This window comes from Lepidochelys olivacea (assembly GCF_965140295.1).
Source record: "Lepidochelys olivacea isolate rLepOli2 genome assembly, chromosome: 1".
Lineage (NCBI taxonomy): Eukaryota > Metazoa > Chordata > Testudines > Cheloniidae > Lepidochelys > Lepidochelys olivacea.
Genome location: NC_140411.1, coordinates 315,228,599 through 315,249,808, shown reverse-complemented (window position 1 = coordinate 315,249,808; position 21,210 = coordinate 315,228,599). Strand labels below are relative to the sequence as shown.

General features: G+C 39.9%; 1 protein-coding gene across 2 annotated transcripts in view; it reads right to left on the bottom strand.

The window, feature by feature from the left end:
* Positions 1 to 897: 897 nt before the first annotated feature.
* PLXNB2 (plexin B2) overlaps positions 898 to 21,210 on the bottom strand; it is a 324,582-nt gene continuing 304,269 nt past the window's right edge. For both annotated transcript variants that reach the window (XM_084611348.1, XM_084611347.1), the window contains 8 exons: positions 21,025 to 21,109; positions 13,213 to 13,367; positions 11,696 to 11,856; positions 10,877 to 11,024; positions 9,447 to 9,511; positions 7,982 to 8,057; positions 6,027 to 6,101; positions 898 to 2,798 (listed from right to left, as the gene is read on the bottom strand). In XM_084611348.1, coding sequence (XP_084467474.1) covers positions 2,694 to 2,798; positions 6,027 to 6,101; positions 7,982 to 8,057; positions 9,447 to 9,511; positions 10,877 to 11,024; positions 11,696 to 11,856; positions 13,213 to 13,367; positions 21,025 to 21,109 — 870 coding nt within the window. In that variant the 3' untranslated portion in view covers positions 898 to 2,693. The remainder of the gene's footprint in view (positions 2,799 to 6,026; positions 6,102 to 7,981; positions 8,058 to 9,446; positions 9,512 to 10,876; positions 11,025 to 11,695; positions 11,857 to 13,212; positions 13,368 to 21,024; positions 21,110 to 21,210) is intronic.

The following is a 21,210-nucleotide window of genomic DNA, read 5'->3' as shown; positions in this document are numbered from 1 at the left end:
ATCTATTGGTTTACCAAAGAGAAGGTTAAGGAGTGACTTGATTACAGTCTGTAAGTACATAAATGGGGAATGAATATTTGATAATATCTTCAGTCTAGCAGACAAAGGTATAACAAGATCCCGGCTGGAAGTTGAAGCTAGACAAATTCAGACTGTAAATAAGGTATAAATTTTTAACAGTGAGGGTAATCGATCAGTGGAACAATTTACCAAGGGTCATGGTAGATTCTCCATCACTTGCAATTTTTAAATCAAGGTTGGATGTTTTTCTAAAAGATCTGCTCTAAAAATTATTTTGGGGAAATTCTATGTCCTGTGATATACAGGAGGTCAGATTAGATGGTCACAGTGGTCCCCTCTGGCCTTGGAATCTATAATCTGTGAATGACAAAGATGATTTGGGGAAGTGGCCAATGGATCCACTACTATACAGATCTACATATCTAAATCCCACATGGAAGGGAGGTCATGCAACCTTGGTTACTACTACAGCCCACCATAGCTGATGGACAGCTGCTCTGAATCGTCACCTAATTGGAGGGTAAGGAGAGAGAACACTTTCAGATTCCTTGAGCACAGCCAAGTTACTTAGCAGCACTTGCCAATTTATATAAACTGGCTCAACACCGTTTTCAAGTTTACTTTCAAATCCCGAAAAATGTGTGCATCTTGTGGGATTTCACTGTGGGATTCTGCACTACACTTTTTTCAAGAGTGCTCATTTTCTGAGCAAATGACCGCCAACTGCAGAATACACTGTACCCTTCATTACCAATCATAAGAGATTGTGCTGTACGTACTATCACCCTTTAGAGGAAGCATCTACATTACTTTAAATTCCTTCCCTTCTTCCCCCAAATCCCAACCTTGATTCAGTAAAGATCCTGTGACACTTAATGGAAAAAAAACACATTGTATTTGATTTACAATTAACAGGATTTACAAATAATGACAAAAGAAACATATTAGCAATGAAAATATGATGGATGCCTTTGCTGATCAGGGAGTAGCAGGAACAATGTCTTTGATGCAGCATTCTTATGTACCTCAGTCCTAAAAAAATGGAAAATAACTTATGTCCCAGCCATGCTGAGTAATGCCTATACATGGATGCAAAAAAGTTTTTTTTTTTTTTTAAAAGAACTGGATTGGGATGGGAGAGTGACCCTGTGATGAGACCTTTGACTTTTAGAAATTTAGGGGAAGGCCATTCAATTCACAAGTTTGAGGCTATTTTCAAAAAGGATAAAAATCAGCAAAAGTTAAACTCACTGTAGGACAGAAAACAGGGAAGGGAGAGATGGCAGCAGAAACTGCAGTATCTTGCCAAGAATCAGCAGAGTTCAAATGCTCAGCAGGCAAAAAAGCAATAATGAAAGGGAATTAGTGCACATGGCAGCACTACATTCAAATGCTACTTGAACTGCCAAAAACCTGTGAGACAAGAATGAAACAAAGTTCTCCGATGTGCAATACAGCAATTGAAAAAAACGTACCTAGCTTTTCAAATTTGTACAGAACTTATATTGTAAATACACTTTTTGACAAGTAATTTTAATTTTCACTGCTATTGGTTATGATGTATATTCGATCAAATGCAGCATTCCAAGGCTTGATTGAGTGGTATTTAGCTATATGGATATAAGATTTTTCTAGTATCACTACTAGTATTTTACATCACAAGTACAATAAAAAAAAAAAACAAGTGGTAGTTTTTCTAGGACAGTTCCAAGATTCAAATAAAAAAACCCAGAACTATTCTGATACAAGATATTATACATAACAATCATGTTAAACAGCACAGTCTTGGCAAGCAATTAATTACAGGCATTCTGCTGGTCATGTTTTTCACAAAAAAAAGTCATTCAATAGCACATAAATATTTTTTCTGATCTGCTTCTCTTTACAAAACTGTTCATCAGATTCACAGAATTAATACAAGTAAGGCACATTAGCATACATTGTAAAACTCACAATAAAAATAAAAGGTTGTAAAGTTTTAAAGGCGAATTTCCTTTGTAGTGATTTCTGAATCAAATTAGAAGTTATCATCAGAACCTTTCCACAGGGGTGACATAACTAAATTACTCCCATCAAAATCAAGTGTGGTGGGTATAATATCACGCATTGTCATGGCCAGGAGTAGTTAATTTACTGAGAAATAGTGTATGGTACCAAAGCCCATCCCAAGATCTTAAAGCAAAATCACAGCAGACATGTCATTTACTATGTTCATTATGAGAATAATATAGCCAGTGATTTCAGGGCTAATAGGAAATTAATTTCCAGTTATCAACATAAGAGGGGATATTGCATCAGTTTCTTCAAATATGCTACCATTTTTCCGAGTACAAATATTGCTTAAAATATAAAGGATGCTATAGTATTGAATTTACTTGCATAATGATTCTAAAAATGCTGATGTTTCAGATTGTACTATTTGATTAAATGAACTATAATTCTCCCCCCAACGATTCTCTTCCCCACAGATGATTCATTTACACACAACACAGGTTTTAATTAGAAGCATAATTTACAGTAAAAATTCTTTACATTACAGCTCTGCTATCAAAAACATGGAAATCTTTCATTTAAAGTTGTAATTATACATTAAAAAATAGAACACTATTTCCTTAACAGGAAGAATGAATTTAAACATCTTCAGATCAGATTTCTTTATTGTGGCTTTCTAATCAAAGGTCAGTCACTTTATTCTCTAATGCAGCTGCTATCTGCTGTAAACGGAAGGCAAGCTGCATTTTTTGTGCAGCTGGGTCCTCTTCAAGTGCATTTATAATCTGGAAGAAACAGAAACAGAATGCTCAGAACGAGACAGTTGGCATCAAGGTTGCTACATCAAGTGTTTAACACTACTTTGGTTTTCAGAGTGTATGCACGTACTAAATAATTTTCCTTCATTGTGCCCCTCTGCTCCATTCTTCTAGTGAAGATTCCGTCTCCAGCCTTTTATCTATATAGGTTTTTATAATATCTCCCATCACTGTGGTATCGGAATGACTTTAAGAAGTAAAATTTTAGATTTTTAATATACTACCTATAAACAACGGAGCATTTGTTTAATAATTATTATTTATTCCAATAACAACTTTTACTTCTGTTGCCCCTTTCATCCTAGGCTTGCAAAGTCCTTTACAAATATTAATCAACCTCCACCCCTGAGAGTTGTGCACTGCACTCCAGCTATTACTGACTACAGGATGGCTCATGGTGGCCACAGCCAGCCAGCATAGATTAGAGAAACTCCAAGGCTGTTCTGAAGTTAAAAAAGAACCACCACAGAACTGGTCACTAAGTCCGGGAGCTGTAGGCAGCTCTTCTATGGCTTTTTCTGGATATAGCTGAGAATCTTGTTCAATGTCTTATAGTCTAAATAGCATGGAGATGGCCAAAGAGTGGCATTCTACAACGTGGTCTATGATATGCAGAATACATGCCAAGGTACAACCCAAAGAGACTAATTATAAAAGCTTGAGATGGCAGAGGCAAATAGGTCATTTAATCTATTCCACTTGCTGTAAAAGGGCTGTTCCTAAAATACATTTCCTAGGGCTTTTAATGTCAAATTTAAAATTTTTCACCACATTCTTTTGGAAACTACCCCGCAATCTAATAGTTTAGGAGGGGTAATGACATATAGTAAAAATGTTTCTTTTCAAAAAATTACCTTCTGAACACAAGTTATAAGCTATAAACAGACAAAAACAGAAAGGACTTTACTTATGTTTAAATGCCAATTTATTAGAAGTGCAAGAACTTTAAAAATACAGTGTCCTTGTCACTATTTATGCTTTTTATTTACATTTTGTCCTTCTTTCAGCTTAGATAATAAAAAATCAGTGAGTCAGTATCACTCTTGTTAATAGTTTCTCTTTCAGGGGCTTCAGTGTTCCTTGCAATGTTTAGGTTCCAAACACTACAGCAGACTTGTTTAAAAACAATTGTTTTTTAAACATCTTAAACATTTTGTTTTAATGTGGAAACATTTCTGAGATTTAGATTTTAGAGACACTTATTACAAAATTTAAATTCAGCCAAATTTAAGTGGACATCTTTCCTTTAAATTAATAAATTTCCATCGAGTTTTAGCTCCTTTCTCCTGGCTAAATCTCCTTGGTGAACACACTCTTCATATATTTATCAACAATTATAATGTGCCCACTTAGTCAATGTCACACACCGCACAAATCAACACAGTGCACTGCATACTGGCAATGGTAGTTTCAGTGTAAAGGATGAGGGCAGCTACAAAATACTGCAATTTAAATTTTTCACACAAATTAAATTTGCTTTTTTTTTGCAAATTTGCTGTGGGCAGGTTGTCAACATGGTTCTCTGATAGAATACCCATGGTACCATAGAAGTGCTGCTTCTGTGCAGTTCTACCCAAAAGGAAATTCTCAGAGCTGCTGTTCTACAGCAAAACTGTTTAAGATGTTTAGCATTTTTGCTGGCCTTCAATTGAGGAAAGCCAGTAACACCATTAAAAACAATCTGGGCCTAATCTTCAGCTGCAGCCCATGCATAAGTGGAGACTGCAATTTAGGAGTGGAGATATGGGGCAAGAAAAAGGTTGCTTTAAGCTTCTTTTGTACTTCTTAATCCTGGGCTTTCTGTATACCAGGCCACTCAACTGGTGTAACATCAAAGGCTGCTCTAAATTACAAGGGTTACCAGTGGTGGGGTATTGCCACGAGCTGAGCCATCTTGTCCTTGACCATTCTACATACCCCAGTCACACCCCTGGGGCTGGCACAGGAAGTGCTACATTGGTTCTATACCACTGGGGGATCCCTGTATACTGAATTAACCCTTCCATGTCTGGCTATGCCAATTTTAAAGCTGCTTTAGGCTGGTTCTGCTGTGTAAAGCAGCCACAGCGCAGCTGAGGATGAGGCCTGTTGCCTTTAATGCTAAGCATTAGTGAACCCCAAAACTGCACTTGGTGTGGGGCAAATGGACTAGAGAGATCACATGTGCAGAGTTCCTTTCAGATTCAGCATCTGTTCTTATTGGCTTTGATTTAATTCCAAGACTTTTCAGAGACATTCATCCCCATGGAAACACTTGAATGGAAATTTCTTTCTCCTTTTTTGTTCTCAGAGTAAAACTTAGAGCCCGTGGGGCCATCTACATCCTAGTGTGTTTTTTTTTCTTCTCCTCCATAAGGCTTCTAGGATCCAAGACTAATTTTGGATAGAATTCATGAGCCTGCTTTTTAATCAGCCCACAGTCAAGAGCTATTCTACCGAAATTTACCTTGGTAAGGCACTTTGTTTGCAATGACATAACACAGATTGTAGCATGCATGTAAGTTGCAAGTAGAATTTAACTAATAAAAAAGGCACTCTTCCCTCTCTACAGGCAATTTAATGAACCATTCCTAATATAAAGTACTGGGGTTTGACACACAGTGTATCTCCTACAATTGCTCTTTTCCTGTTGGCATTGTTAGGGTGCAAATAGGATGGGAAGAGCATTGAAGGGTAAATGATACTGTTCGTTAAAAATACATCATTGGGAAAAAATAGTATTTGATAATCCAAGAGTTCACTTACAACAATGCACTTTTGACCATTGAAACTGCCAGGTCATTAGTGCAACTGAAAAGAGAAGTAAGTTGTGGGTTCATTGTTTAGCACTGCCCTTACTTGGTTATCTGAGAGTATGTCTGCACTGCAACTAAAAACCTGCACTTGGCATGCCAGCTGATTCAGGCCTGGGCTAAGAGGCTGTCTAATTGCAGTGGAGACATTTGGGCTTGGGCTGGTGCCTGGGCTCTAGGACTCTGCGAGGTGGGAGGGTCCCACAGTTCAGGCTGCAGTCCAAGCCCAAATGTCTACACCACAGCGGAAAAGCCCCTTAGCCTGAGTCAGCTGGCACGGGCCACCTGTGAGTATCTAACTGCAGTGTAGACACACCCTGAGGGTTCTCAAATCAATTATTTGGCTTACACGACTAGTCTCTCAGCATATTAAATATTTATATTATTCAAATAAGGAACTTACCTCATCGTAGTATTTGTTAGTATACTGGTAGAGCTGGTGTAGAGCCACAAGTGTATTTAAAGAATCTGTGTGTGCCTAGTAATTTAAAAGAAAAAAAATGTCAAAATACGGTCTTGGCTGTTTAACAATCATAACCAAACACACACAAATACCAGGGACAGTATAATTCTTTTTGTGGACTCTAGCTTTGGATCTTAAAACATTAGATAGGTGACTGGATGGGGTTGGAAGAGGTAGGGAGGATTAGAAATCTTGTTTGATGACTTTCAGCATTCACATGTCAAGATTTTCTTGCTGCAGCCTTTCCAGCCAGCACACAACTCTCCCAAATAAAGGAAGTGGAAAAATATTTTGAGTTACAGTATTAGTCAAACGACAGATTTAGGCTCAGACACATCTACCAACTATATGGACACGCATTGGTGAAACACAGTTAAAATCTGCATAGTGTTCAAGGTACTTCAGATTGGTTCTGTCAGTGCCACATACATATGAAATCCTTTTCTTTCAAGCTTTTTAACTGTTTGAAACAATTCACACTTAAGCTATAGCAAAGGTGAAAGTCATCAAATCATAACAGTGGTAGGAGGGCTTCTAAATCATCATTAAGGCTAAGATTTTGTCACGGGTATTTTTATTAAAGTCAGGGACAGACTGCAGGCAATAAACAATAAATCATGGAAGCCCAGAGCCCCGCTGGCCAGGGCTGAAGTCACAGAGGTCACCTGAAGTCACGGAATCCGTGACCTCTGTGACAGACTCGTAGCCGTATTATCAGGGAGAATTTTACACTATGTCTTTTCTTAAAAATATAAAACCTTGAACTCCATTAAAGAACAGGTCATAACCAAAAGAAACTCTGTCACCTAGACACACTGGGCTTGATTCTCCATTGCCATTGTACCCCACTATAGTCATATACACCTGTGCAAAGGAAATGCAGAGGAATGCTGCTACCAGTGTAAATGACTACCCAAGGTGCAGGAAAGCGGAGAACCATACCAGTTCTTTTTTGATTTTATACTAGTGTCCCTTATAAATTATTTCTAGGTCTAGTCAAAGTCTTTTGAATTTTGCTGTCATTCCAATTTGGAACAAAACAAAAAACAAAAAATTCAAAATTCCCCACAGAACAAAAATTCTGTAAAAATTTTGTTTGGGGCCAATCTAAATAATTTGTGCTCTGCCCTCTGCTTTGGCCAGGGTCAGAGTTGGGGCTGTGCACCCCCTGTGTCTTTGGCCAGGGCTGGAACTGTGTGCCCATCCCCCTGTGCTGATCCCCCGTGGCTTCGGCTGGCAATGGGGCTGGGGCTGTCAGTCCCCTCCATGGGGATCCAGGTGTCATTCACCCCCAACCTCCCGGCTCTCCCCAACTCCCTGTTATTTTTAGTAAAAGTCACAGACAGGTCAGGACTCCCGTGACTTTTGTTCATTGCCCACAACCTGTCCGTGACTTTTACTAAAAGTGACCACGACAAAATCTTAACCTTAGCAATGGATTACTCCACATCAATGTAACAAAAATTAGTAACATAAGCCTCTCTTGCCTTGCAAGAAATCCCTATACATAAAAAGGCCAGTTCATTTCTGGGATCTTTCAATTTTGCTGTGGCATTGCACAGTGAACTCACAATCAATCTCTCCAACATGGTAAACAAAACCAATCCGTAGGAAATGCAGAATGAAAAACTGTTCAACAGTGCTAACTTTTCCCCACAATAAGCATGAAAAACCAAACACTCCTCTGGGTCAGTTAAAATGTGTTTGAGACAGTTACTATTCGTGTCATATTCTTATAAATCAATATTTCAAAAGCACAATATATTATGTCTAACCAGGAGTATTTCAGAGAAGTGTGGCATTATTCATCAGACGTTAGTGGACACTGTGACCCCATGCAGAGAAGACAATGAAAACTAGTATTTTCAGGACGAGAATGCTTGCTTCACACTTACCCTGGAAATCTCTGCTAAATGAGTATTCATGTCCTGGTCGCTCACTTGCACCATCTGACGAATACCTTTGTAGTAACTGCAATGAATTAACATAAACTTTCAATTGGGCACAACGGGGAAGTAGAGGGAGGCAGGGGACCTAGGCCCACACTGGAGCTGGAAATTTGCCCTGCTGCCCCTCCATCATGATGAGGTGCTATAAGCCTGTGCACCTGCTTGGCCTTGGCACCTTCACAGTCCTTCCAGTGCCCATGGTCACCAGGCACCCCCAGCTCCCAGTGAAAAGTGGAGCAGGGGGCACTGGGAACCCCCAGTTCCTAGGAGGGCAAAGGGATTAGATCCAGGTTTGGTGTTTGCTGGGGAAGCGACGAGACACAAGGAAGAGGTCTGGGAGCCCCACACCCCATTTCACCCTGGTGGAGATGATGCTCTTCAGCCTGACTGCCTCTCTAGGTAAGAGCTCAGGGTTAGATTTGGGGCAGAGACAATGTGGAGGGAACAGTGTGGGGCTGGATGTGGGGCAGAAGGAGGGGAGTGTGTGTACAGCTGGGTGCCGGGGGAAAGTGTGGGTCTGGGTATAGAGGTAGCAGCTGTGGAGGCAAGGGAGAGAGCTTGGGTGCAGGGCAGAGGAGAGAGAACTCTGGGTCCCCTCCTTAGGAAGATTCTGATTGCTCCCCGGCTTTCAAACACCATGAACTGCACTAGCAGTTTAACGGTAATACTCTAGTTTGATTTTGCGATTAATTTAAACAGGTTTCCAAATAATAATATAGTAGTTGCTCTACCACAACAGACCAATGATCCATTTAGCTATCCTGTCTCCCCCTGGTCATTTGTGCCTAACGGATTAGAGGACGGTGCACATCACAAAACACGTTGTACCCTACTGTGCAATGCCCTGCCATAGGAAGAAATTTCTGGCATCTGGTAGTTATCTTATGCCCAGACCTAGGCTCAAACTCTTTACCATGGCTAATGCGACTTTTTATTCATATAGATCTCACCTTTTTGAAACTAAGGAAACGTATTACCTAAGATCAGAAAATAAAAGGGGGAAGATATATTTTTGTTGAAAATGATTTTAGGGTCTAACACTAGCCAGTTGTGGAAATCTGAACAATCAGACAGATTGTGTTGGCAAAATGGGAGCCCCTGGGAAATTACACATTTTGGCTGTCTCTTTTTCAGGTAATTTAAAATTAAGTGTTGCCAATAACTTATGAACACATACATACGGTCACAATCATGTTTCATTTCAACATTTACCACACAGCCTCGGGGACAAATACCATGATTCTAACTTTTTCAAAGGGTATTTTATTTATCTATTTTCAGTGGTTGAAATTTAGGCCTCTTCCCTCCAACATTAATATTTCCATGGGTAATACTGCTGCTATGCTAGTACCCAGAAGCTTAAACCAAGTGACCAAGAATAAACAAAAAAAAAACTTCTCTATATACTTACTCTTCCACCATTTTCTTATAGTTAGAGATCTCTTTTGCATAAAGTAATTTGTTACTTGGAGAATCCTGGAAAATATATAACAGGGACATTTTGATTACCTAGGAAGACCCTATCCTCCAGGTTTAGTGTTAACGTACGTAATTAAGGCTATGTTTTAGTCGCAGGTATTTTTAGTAAAAGTCATGGACAGGTCCCGGGCAGTTAATAAAAATTCACAGCCTGTGACCTGTCCATGACTTATTAAAAATACTAGTGAATAAAACCTGTCGGGCGGGGGGCTGCCCGGGGCCCCTGCGGGTACTGGGGAAGGGTGGCCCGGCTGCTTGGGGTGGGTGGGGAGGGAGGGTGGCAGCGCATGGCCTGGGACCTCTGCTGCTGCTGGGGGGGCGTGAGCGGTGGCGCTCCGCCCGAGACCCCCCCGCTGGTGCTCCCTACCTGGCTCCGTGCCTCCTCCACCCCCCGAGAAGCAGCAGAGTTTTGGTGTGGGAAGGGGAAGGGGACTGTGGCATGGGACGGGGTGAGGCAGGCTCTGGGTGGTGCTTACCTGGGGGGCTCCCCGGAAGTGGTGACATCCCCCTCATTCAGGGGATGTCTGCGCGCCGCCTCTGCCTGCAGGCACTGCTCCCACAGCTCCCAATCCAAAACCCGTACTCTGGGTGGAGGCAGCACGCAGAGCTGCCTGGCCACGCCTCCGCCTAGCAGCTGAGAGAGGGGGATGTCGCTGCTTCTGGGGAGCCCCCCAGGTAAGCGCCACCCAGAGCTCGCGTCACCCTGTCCCATGCCCCAACCCCTTACCTCCTCCCACACCCAAACTCTGCTGCTGAGGGAGGGCATTGGGGGCCCGAGACTGCCCCAGCAGCGGCCGGTGCGATGGCCGTTGCAGAAATCATGGAATACGTCACTTCCACGACCTCTGTGACAAACTTGCAGCCTTTACATAATACAATAGAATATACCTTATACAAGGCTCATCCCTTTATACGCTTATAAGTATATGTTCATGCACTTTTAAACTTCTTTTGGATATTATTCATACTTAAACCATTTACCCTCATCTTATGGATGGGAATATTTATGTCATGAAAAGAATTAAGGTTTTCATAAGACATTATTGTTGAGTTTTAAAAAATATATTTATACAATTGATACAAAATCTTTTTGAATTATGGAAACCCTGAAGAAAACGGTTCCTAAATTAGATTTCTCTAAAAACTTTGGTGAACAACATTGTGATCTTATTCACACTGTAAATGTCATTGGGCAAGGTAAGCTACAAACTTTCACCAAATCTATTAAATGGCCAGATACTGACTGAATGATAAATTTAAGGGGTTAAAAATAAAAAAAAGATCTATCCGGAATCTTCCGGGAGTATGCATGTTGTCTGTCAAGCATGAACATAGCCATGGTGTAGAATGTAAATCACTTACTCTGCTTAATTTGTGCTCTGTTCTTGTGCAGGCATCCATGAAAGTCTGTGCAATGACTGACAAGGAAGCATCCACTACTTCATGAACATGAACATCAAAGATAAAATGGGGATTTTTCAATATGTTTACCCAGAATCTAAGTGGCAAACTGCAAAGCAAGCAAAGACATAAACACACCCTCTTACACAATGAACATAATGCAGGAACCAGATTCCAGAAAACTAAAATGCGTACTTTGCATTTGATCTTTTGAGTACATTTTAGCTAATTTATGCATTCAAACTCTAATATGAACAACTACTTAGTGTCTGGTTTCCCTGCTTAAAAACAAAAGCATGTACGTTTCTTAGTTTTATAGAAAGAGAGGAGGAGAATGATTACACTTCCCAGAACTCCCCAAGATGGTGTGAGAAAACAAGTGTAATTAGAGAGCATATGTATTACTTTTATGCCCTTTAATCATCTGGTTAGGGTGTGAATTTTAATAGTTTAGCATAGGTCCCTTTGCCTCTCACTGCTGGCAACTGGAAGTATTACAGGAAATCCCCAGCTCTGGGTGCACTAAGGAAAGATGACAGATAAAAGATAAGAAAACAGAAGCTTTGCAGACAGTTACACTTACAGTAGGTTCGGCTCTATTTTTGCATTTTCTAGCCTTATGGTAACCTCTTTGATCAATGTAAATAATTGTTTCAATTAAAGCCATTCTCAGAATTACAAATTTATTTCCTTTCCACTTAGATCTGTATTTAGAGTACCAGCATTGTTAGTGATTACAGTATTGTTTCTCTTCAGTCTAATTACTGTTTTGAGTCCTACCTATTGGTTTTCCAGATGTGAATGGTATCTTCGTCCTTGAGCTCATGTTTTTCTGCTTGCTCATCAAGAAAGTCAAAGAAGTATTTCACAGCTGGTGGCACGACATGATTTGAGTTGAGTACACTATGAAAAAAGTTATCTACAAATTGCTGAAGTGTACCCTGAAAGTGTATTAAAAAAAGGAAAATGACATTAAAATGGAGCCTGCAGTACAAATGTTGCGTTATCCTAGATTTTTCTCTCTGCTTTACACTAATACTTTGTGTTCTGATCACAATCATTGAAGGCCTTGGCCCAGAATGCCAAGGACGCATGATGACAGGCCACAACAAAGGCAGATTTCGCCTGCAACACACAATGTTCTTTCCAACAGCTAAAATAGCAAGGAAGTTGAAGAAAATAGTGATATGTTCTGTTTTAAAAGGGGTGTGATTTCCTAACTATTGCACAGGGAACATAGAAATGCACACTCTTGACTTGGCAGGTAAGGGAGAAACGAGTTGCTAAGAGTATTAAAATATGAGTATATTTGCAAACTTAAGTTTCCTGTACATATACAATCACCTGATAAATCCTTTGGTAACAACTGCTTTGTAGGTCATCTTTATGATACAGAGAGAACTATGGTAGGTCATAGCTGTAATCTTATGACTCTAGAACACCTTATGTTAGGTATTGTAATAGTGTTTTTGAAAACAGCATAATCTTACACATCAACCCAATAAACAGAGCCGAGTAACAAAGCAAATTCTTATCAGCTATGTCCAACTTGCTCTCTGATTAGAGGCAATAACTGGGCTTGCCATGTATGCAGTACTGAATCTGGCCCAGGAAGAGAGAGGGGGAAAGGCAGCTGGTGGGGGTTGCTAGTGGGTTATAGATTACCCCCAAACTGCCTTTCCCCCCAACCCTGCCTTTCCGGGCCACTTCATCTTAAATGGTCCTTTGAAATATGTGTTAACTATGTAGGCTAAACAATCTGTTCCACCTTGTATTTAGCTGAGAGACTCTGAGGTCTGGTCTATACTACAGACTTACATCAGCATAACTATGCTGCTCAGGGTTGTGAAAAATCCACACCCCTGAGCAACATAGTTAAACCAACCTAACCTTCAGTGTAGTCTGCTATGCTGGCAGGAGAGCTTCTTCCATCGACATTGCTACTGCCACTCGGGGAGATGGGTTTAACTACACTGAGGGCAGAGCTCTCTCCTGTCGGCGTAGAGCATCTTCATTAACGTGCTAAAGCGGCACAGCTGCATTAGTGAGGCTACAACAATGCAGTGTTTTTACAAGTGTAGCCCTCCCCGCAGGGTACCTTTCCCAGAGCTGAAGGAGAGCTCTTTATAAACTCAGAAGCGTATCTTTCTCACCAGCAGAAGCAGGTCCAATAAAAGATATTGCCTCACGCACCTTTGTCTCTCCAATGACTCAGCATTTTAGTCATCTGAACCTCGCAAGGCAAGTTAACCAGCTTCCTTAAAAGAACTGCCTAATAATTTAATAGTAAATCCTACCTTCACAGACAGAAGCCTTGTCAGGTAGATTTCTGTAATAGCTTTGGTTCGTTCTTTTTCTTTCACACTCCCTCTTTTCGATTTGCCTTCATCAACTTCATCTGCTGGTCGAACTAGATGCCAGATCTTATTTTCATCTTCCAATAGTGCATGCCCTAGAAACAGCAATTGTGATAAAATAATGTTAAAAAAATATAGTATATGTACATTGTAAGAGACTGTGCTCATTTATCCCACAGATACCTTGTTTTCTTCCACATGTGCAATATCGTCAACTTACCTTCATTCTCATTCAGGGGATTTAGATGACTTCACTCCTGCCTAATGCACACAGTACTCCATATGAACCAAATCAAAGTGCTAAGTCTTCTATTCTACATAAAGTGAAAGAGGAACTGAAAGTCGCAAGGCACATGGCCAGCCCTTATCCTCAAGAGAGAAGAATGGAGGATTTCTGCATGCAGGGGGAACCACAAGAAAAAAGAAACTCAAGTTCAGTCATCTTTTCAAATTACAGTAGGGTTGTATCTGGAGATCCACATACTGAAAGACTGGAAATGTATATAAATTTAGTTCAATTAGTACACAACAGAATAAATGCATTATCTGTGTTCAAATGTGAGATTCTATGAGAATACTCAAATAAAAATTTCAGTGCATCTGAATATTTCTTGTGATATAAGTCAAATTGACAGTCAACGATCTAAATGTGCAATTAATTTCCTTCTTAAAAAAGAGAGCGGTAACTCAGTGCAACAAACTTTATTAATGCACCACTATGCCTGAGAATTTAAATGCATAAATGTGATTCAAAATGATCCTTCTCATAGCAGCTATAACTCAGTTACATTGCACACATTTATTTATATTAAGACATAAAACTTAACAGTAATGAAAAATAATATGTGCAATGGGGCTGAATTGCAGGTTTTATGGGAAGCATAAGTTTGAATTTCTGAAGACTTTAGTAGTTTTAAATGCTCAGTTATGCATATAGGCCTGATTCATCACTGCATTATTCCAACCTTCCATGGATTTCAGAACATATGCATACTATTACTTTAATGGAACTGTAAGGATTCACTGTGGAAAAGAATTAGGAAATGCAAAATTAAGTTTCCCAACAGCTACTCTAACTCTGAATTTTATGGCATGTTTTATGGAACGTATGTTGAAATATCGCATAAGCAGAAAGAGTTCCATATGTGCAATCTGGCCAAGGTAATGTTTTTGTTGGACATATATACTCTTGTGTGATATTAGTTATGCAATCAATGTTCCTTTATGATCATTTTTGCCATTTAATTATATTTAATTCCCCCCCCATCCTTAATATTTAAGTGGGTTTAATTTGACTTTGAATTTAAGAGGTTTGAGGGGTAATAAGTTCACATGTCACTGAGGTAAATGGGGTGACAAAGTATTCATTCCCACCTTTACTGCTGCAATTGTTTCGGTGGAGATACAATAATAGAACACCATTTATTTAATTATTTTTGGATGGTTTCTACATTTTCAATTATATTGATTTAAATTCAACGCAGAATACAAAGTGTACAGTGCTCACTTTATATTTATTTTTGATTACAAGTATTTGCACAGTAAAAAAAACAAAAGAAAATAGTATTTTTCAATTCACCTAATGCAAGTATTGTAGTGCAATCTCTTTATTGTGAAAGTTGGACTTACAAATGTAGAATTATGTACAAAAAAACTGCATTAAAAAAATGTAAAATGTTAGCGCCTGCAAGTCCACTCAGTCCTACTTCTTGCTCAGCCAATTGCTCAAACAAACAAGTTTTTTTTACATTTGCAGGAGATAATGCTTCCTGCCTCTTGTTTACAATGTCACTTGAAGGTGAGAACAGGCGTTCTCATGGCACTGTTATGGCTGGCGTCACAAGTTATTTACATGCCAGATACGCTAAAGATTCATATGTCCCTTCATGCTTCAACCACCATTCCAGGGGACACGCGTCCATGCTAATGAAAGGTTCTGCTCGATAACAATCCAAAGCAGTGCAGACCGATGCATGTTCATTTTCATTATCTGAGTCAGATGCTACCAGCAGAAGGCTGATATTCTTTTTTTGGTGGTTCAGGTTCTGTAGTTTCTGCATCAGAGTGTTGCTCTTTTAAGACTTCTGAAAGCACGCTCTACATCTCATCCCTCTCAGATTTTGGAAGGCACTTCAGATTCTTAAACCTTGGTTTGAGTGCTGTAGCTATCTTTAGAAATCACATATTGGTACCTTCTTTACATTTTGTGAAATCTGCAGTGAAAGTGTTCTTAAAATGAACATCATGTGTTGGGACATCATCTGAGAGTGCCATAACATGAAATATATGGCAGAATACGGGTAAAACAGAACAGGGAACGTACAATTATCCTCCAAGGAGTTCAGTCACAAATTTAATTAACACATTATTATTTTAATGAGCATCATCAGCATGGAAGCATGTCCTCTGGAATGGTGGCCGAAGCATGAAGGGGCATAAGCTAAACATTCGTATCTGGCACATAAATACCTTGCAATGCTGGCTACAAAAAAGCCATGCAAATGCCTGTTCTCACTTTCTCGTGAGATTCTAAATAAGAAGTGGGCAGCATTATCTCCTGTAAATGTAAACAAACTTGTTTGTCTTAGCAATGGGCTGAACAAGAAGTAGGACTGAGTGGACTTGTAGGCGCTGAAGTTTTACATTGTTTTGTTTTTGAGTGCAGTTATGGAACAAAAAAAATCTACATTTGTAAGTTGCATTTTCACAATAAAGAGGTGGCACTACAGTACTTGTATGAGGTGAATTGAAAAATACGATTTCTTTTCCTTATCAGTTTTACAGTGCAAATATTTGTAATAAAAAATATACACTTTGATTTCAGTTATGACACAGAATACAATATATATGAAAATGTAGAAAAACAGCCAAAATATTTAATACATTTCAATTGGTGTTCCATTGCTTAACAGTGCAATTAAAACTGCGATTAACCACAATACATTTTTTTAACCGCGGATTAATTTTTTTGAGTTAATCACGTGAGTTAACTGTGATTAATCGACAGCCCAAATGATTTTCTAAATCTTAGAATTTTCAGAATATCATAGAATGCAGCAAAAATTACTGGTGGGTCTCTGTATTGTGATATTTTTTCAGTGCCTGTTATTTACTTCTAAATAGATGACAATAGGTAGTTATAGTGAAAACTACCTTTTCTACCTTAACTAAACCAGCTGCCTGGTTAATGCACATACTTCTCGGTTTCCTCCCTATGTCCTCCTAATGGTAAAGGAGGAAAATGAGCTTTGGAGTAAACAGGCACAACCCCATTGAGTTCATTGGGGTTACCTACACTTACACTAGGACTGAATCTGATACCTTTTCATTTAGTGAGATCATAATTGGTCGCTGATGAAATAATTAATATTTCATGGAAAATCAGGTCTTCCCAGAAATGAACAGGAGAAGCAGATGAACTTTTAAGATACAATGTTCCCACTTCAATGCTAAGGACAGCTGCATGAAAGAGGAAGAGAAATGTAGAATATGGAGCAACAAAACATATTAGTATGGTTCGTAAATGGAGGATTTTTCAGGAGATATCAGTTGCTTTTTAAGTTCTCACCAACAATAAACTAAGAAGTGAATAAAGAAATTATAACAAGAGGCAACTCCTTGCCTTTGCAAATAAGGTGGTCAATATGTTTCAAGATGTCAATAGCGAGATGACTCTTACAAAACTGACTCTCCAGGGTCTAAAAACCCTCTTGTCCCTCTGAAATTTCTACCTTTCCCTGTTTAAAAGTGAAATTTTAAGGTCACTAAATACTCATGAGCATGAGGGACTAATTACACTAGACTCATAGACTTAAAGATTGGACGGGACCATTATGATTCTTTAGTCTGACCTCCTGCACATTGCAGACCACAGAAACTCACTGATCCACTCCATTAATCATAGAATCATAGAATATCAGGGTTGGAAGGGACCTCAGGAGGTCATCTAGTCCAACCCCCTGTTCAAAGCAGGACCAATCCCCAACTAAATCATCCCAGCCAGGGCTTTGTCAAGCCTGACCTTAAAAATATCTAAGGAGGGAGATTCCACCACCTCCCTAGGTAACGCATTCCAGTGTTTCACCACCCTCCTAGTGAAAAAGTTTTTCCTAATATCCAGCCTAAACCTCCCCCACTGCAACTTGAGACCATTATTCCTTGTTCTGTCATCAGCTACCACTGAGAACAGTCTAGATCCATCCTCTTTGGAACCCCCTTTCAGGTAGTTGAAAGCAGCTATCAAATTCCCCCTCATTCTTTTCTTCCACAGACTAAACAATCCCAGTTCCCTCAGCCTCTCCTCCATAAGTCATGTGTTCCAGTCCACTAATCATTTTTGTTGCCCTCCGCTGGACTCTTTCCAATTTTTCCACATCCTTCTTGTAGCGTGGGGCCCAAAACTGGACACAGTACTCCAGGTGAGGCCTCACCAATGTCGAATAGAGGGGAACGATCACGTCCCTCCATGTGCTGGCAATGCCCTTACGTATGCATCCCAAAATGCCATTGGCCTTCTTGGCAACAAGGGGACACTGTTGACTCATATCCAGCTTCTCGTCCACTGTAACCCCTAGGTCCTTTTCTGCAGAACTGCTGCCTAGCTATTCGGTCCCCAGACTGTAGCAGTGCATGGGATTCTTCCATCCTAAGTGCAGGACTCTGCACTTGTCCTTGTTGAACCTCATCAGATTTCTTTTGACCCAATCCTCAAATTTGTTCCCTCTGGATCCTCTCCCTACCCTCCAGCATATCTACCTCTCCTCCCAGTTTAGTGTCATCTGCAAACTTGCTGAGGGTGCAATCCACACCATCCTCCAGATCATTTATGAAGATATTGAACAAAACCGGCCCCAGGACTGACCCTTGGGCACTCCACTTGATACCGGCTGCCAACTAGACGTGGAGCCATTGATCGCTACCCGCTGAGCCCGACAATCTAGCCAACTTTCTATCCACCTTATCATCCATTCACCCAGCCCATACTTCTTTAACTTGCTGGCAAGAATACTGTGGGAGACCGTGTCAAAAGCTTTGCTAAAATCAAGGAACAACACGTCCATCGCTTTCCCCTCATCCACAGAGCCAGTTATCTTGTCATAGAAGGCAATTAGATTAGTCAGGCATGACTTGCCCTGGGTGAATCCATACTGACTGTTCCTGATCACTTTCCTCTCCTCTAAGTGCTTCAGAATTGATTCCTTGAGGACCTGCTCCATGATTTTTCCAGGGACTGAGGTGAGGCTGACTGGCCTGTAGTTCCCAGGATCCTCCTTCTTCCCTTTTTTAAAAATGGGCACTACATTAGCCTTTTTCCTGTCGTACACCCACAACCTCTACATTAGCATGAGCCAGACACAGTAGATGCAAGTGCTGTACAAGCTGCCCTATAAAGATTGGCTGTAAACAACTCTGACCTGCAACACGCCTCATACTTCAAATTAGAGAATGTCATGAATAGAGATAGACAGTTTAGCCTAATTACCTAGTTCTGTGCAGCAGAAACAGAAGCTCGTATACAAGCAAACTCACTCTCATTTTTGATCCAAGATAGGAGCTGCAATCCTATCTCCTCAGCTGAAAGACTTCTGCACTTAATTTACCACAAAAACCAGCAACTAGTACCTCTCTTGTTTAAAGGCTGCAGAAAGCAGAAAGGAAGCAATGTCAGGTTTTAGAACATTTGGACATGATTTTATGTTTTTATTTTGGGCAAAACCTATTTCTTTGGCAGTGATTTCCAAAGCAATATTTAAGTTAACGTGAAATTCTGGTTAAAAAGAAAACTGGTCCTTTTCAAATAAAAAGGAGTAGGACATTTTGTGTGTTCAGGATGTGTAGCTCCTTGACTGTGTCATCTAACAGTGAGAGAATGTGTGTGTAAGCTTCCGCATACCTTCCTCTCCTTTTTATGCAACACAGTATCTCACAAATCATTGTCCATGTAGGCTGTAGCTTTGACCTGACTTTGTTACATTTACATAGCTTTCCAAACAAATTGGCATGTGATATTTCTAGAAGACCTATGCATTAATGAAAATGCACTGGTGAGCCATGAAATATTGCCTTCCCAGTTTCTGCTGTAAGCTATTTATTGTGTGGGAGAGGGCATGGGGTGGAAAGAAGACAACAGTTGCCTCCTGTACTTTACCATTTAAAATTTCACTATAGCGTCTTCTTCACATGACTGAGCTCTCTGCAAAGACACCAGCAAGAGAAGTCGGCTTTCCTCCACCAAGCAGAGTGACATGTATGATTAAGTAGTTAAATCATGGAATATGGGCCATTTGTTTTCAGTAAGCTTCTTCATCCACAACACCGCTGGATGTAATGGCATAGCCATAAAGCAAAAAAGTGGGATCCTCCTCTGCCTAGGGCTTGCGCAATGATCATCATATACTTCTTCCTTTTGCCAAAACAAACTGCAAGGTGGGGAACGCAGGTCCAGAAAGTCTTAACATCTATTCCTCCATACTTAAGAATGAAAAATAAATGCAATAGTATACTTAATACCCTTGGAAAAGCCTTCTAGGAACCCTGAAATAACATTTCAATAGGAGTCCCAAAAGGAAGAGAGTAAAATCTAACTGCATGTAGCACCGCCTGGACTTCAGCCCTAGCCAACTCTCAACATGAATAAAACAACAGCTTGGCACACTTTTATTAAATAACAATCAATGTACATCAAAGCCACCAGCTGACAGCCCTGGAAAGATGGACATTTCTGTTATATTGTTTCCAGCAGATCTGTTAAAGAGATTGAAAACTAATAACTGAAGCCTAGGGTTTAGCATGCAATGACAGTCACAGAAGCATTTCAAATCAGTTCAAAACATGAAGGAAGAATGATCCTGGCAATTACCATGGCATAAATCTAACTTTTATCCCTCATGAAATGATGGAAGAGGAGGAAAAAGACACTGAACATTTAAAGTACAACAGACCCAGCACAATAAAGAGTGTTTACAAAGTCAATGTTGCCAGACAAACTTCAGTGAGTTTTTGGGTGGGGAGGGAAGAGGACTAAAATGACAAAATAAGTGAAATAAACAGACAACAGCTAATGTAACACAATGAACTTTGGCAAGACATTTGATACTGTCTCAAAGTCTTACTTGAAAATTCATATCAAATTGGCTTGGATAGGAATAATGTCATGTGGAATGAAAACCGTCTTTTAAAGCTGTAAGCAAAGGGCCATACATTGAGTTAGGTGTTTAGTGGGTAGAAATGTTAGAACTAGTGTTATGTAACATCTGCATTAGTGATCTGGAAGAGGCAGTAAACAACAAAATAGTGAAATTTTTAAATGACACAAAATGAGGTGGAGTTGCAAACTCCAGTGAAGAGACAGGAATAATAAAATAGGACCAAAAGAAATTAGGAACGTGGGCAGAAAATAGCAAAGTGAAACTCAACTTGGAAAAAAGCAAAGCTAAACTGGTGAAAAGCTATCTGACATGTACTCAGTGTGAGGAAGAAACCAGGCAGCAGTAATTCTGAAAAGAACCTATGGTAGCAGAAGATAGGGACCTAACATGAGTTTGCAAAGCAATATAGAGGTGAAAAAAACCAGTGTAATTTTGGATTGTATGAACAAATCATCATGTCATGGAGCATGGAAGTAAACAATCCCTTTCTGTACATCCGTAGGTACAATCCCATCAAACAAGATCAGGCGAAGATGATATTGTCTATTTGTGCATTTTGTCTTATACTCCTTTTGGGGGCATAAAGAACCCCCATTGTACTTACTTTCCCCTGGGACATCTTGCTGATTATCCTCTGGCTGCTGGGAAATTCCTATTTTTGACAAGATAAGTGTGGCACCATCTCGGACCTTCAAGAACACAAACATAGGGAAATCATTCCATAATACATTCCTGCGAAAAGTAGGCTTGAACCTCACTGTTGTGGAGTCTTTCCCCACCTAAGCAGGCA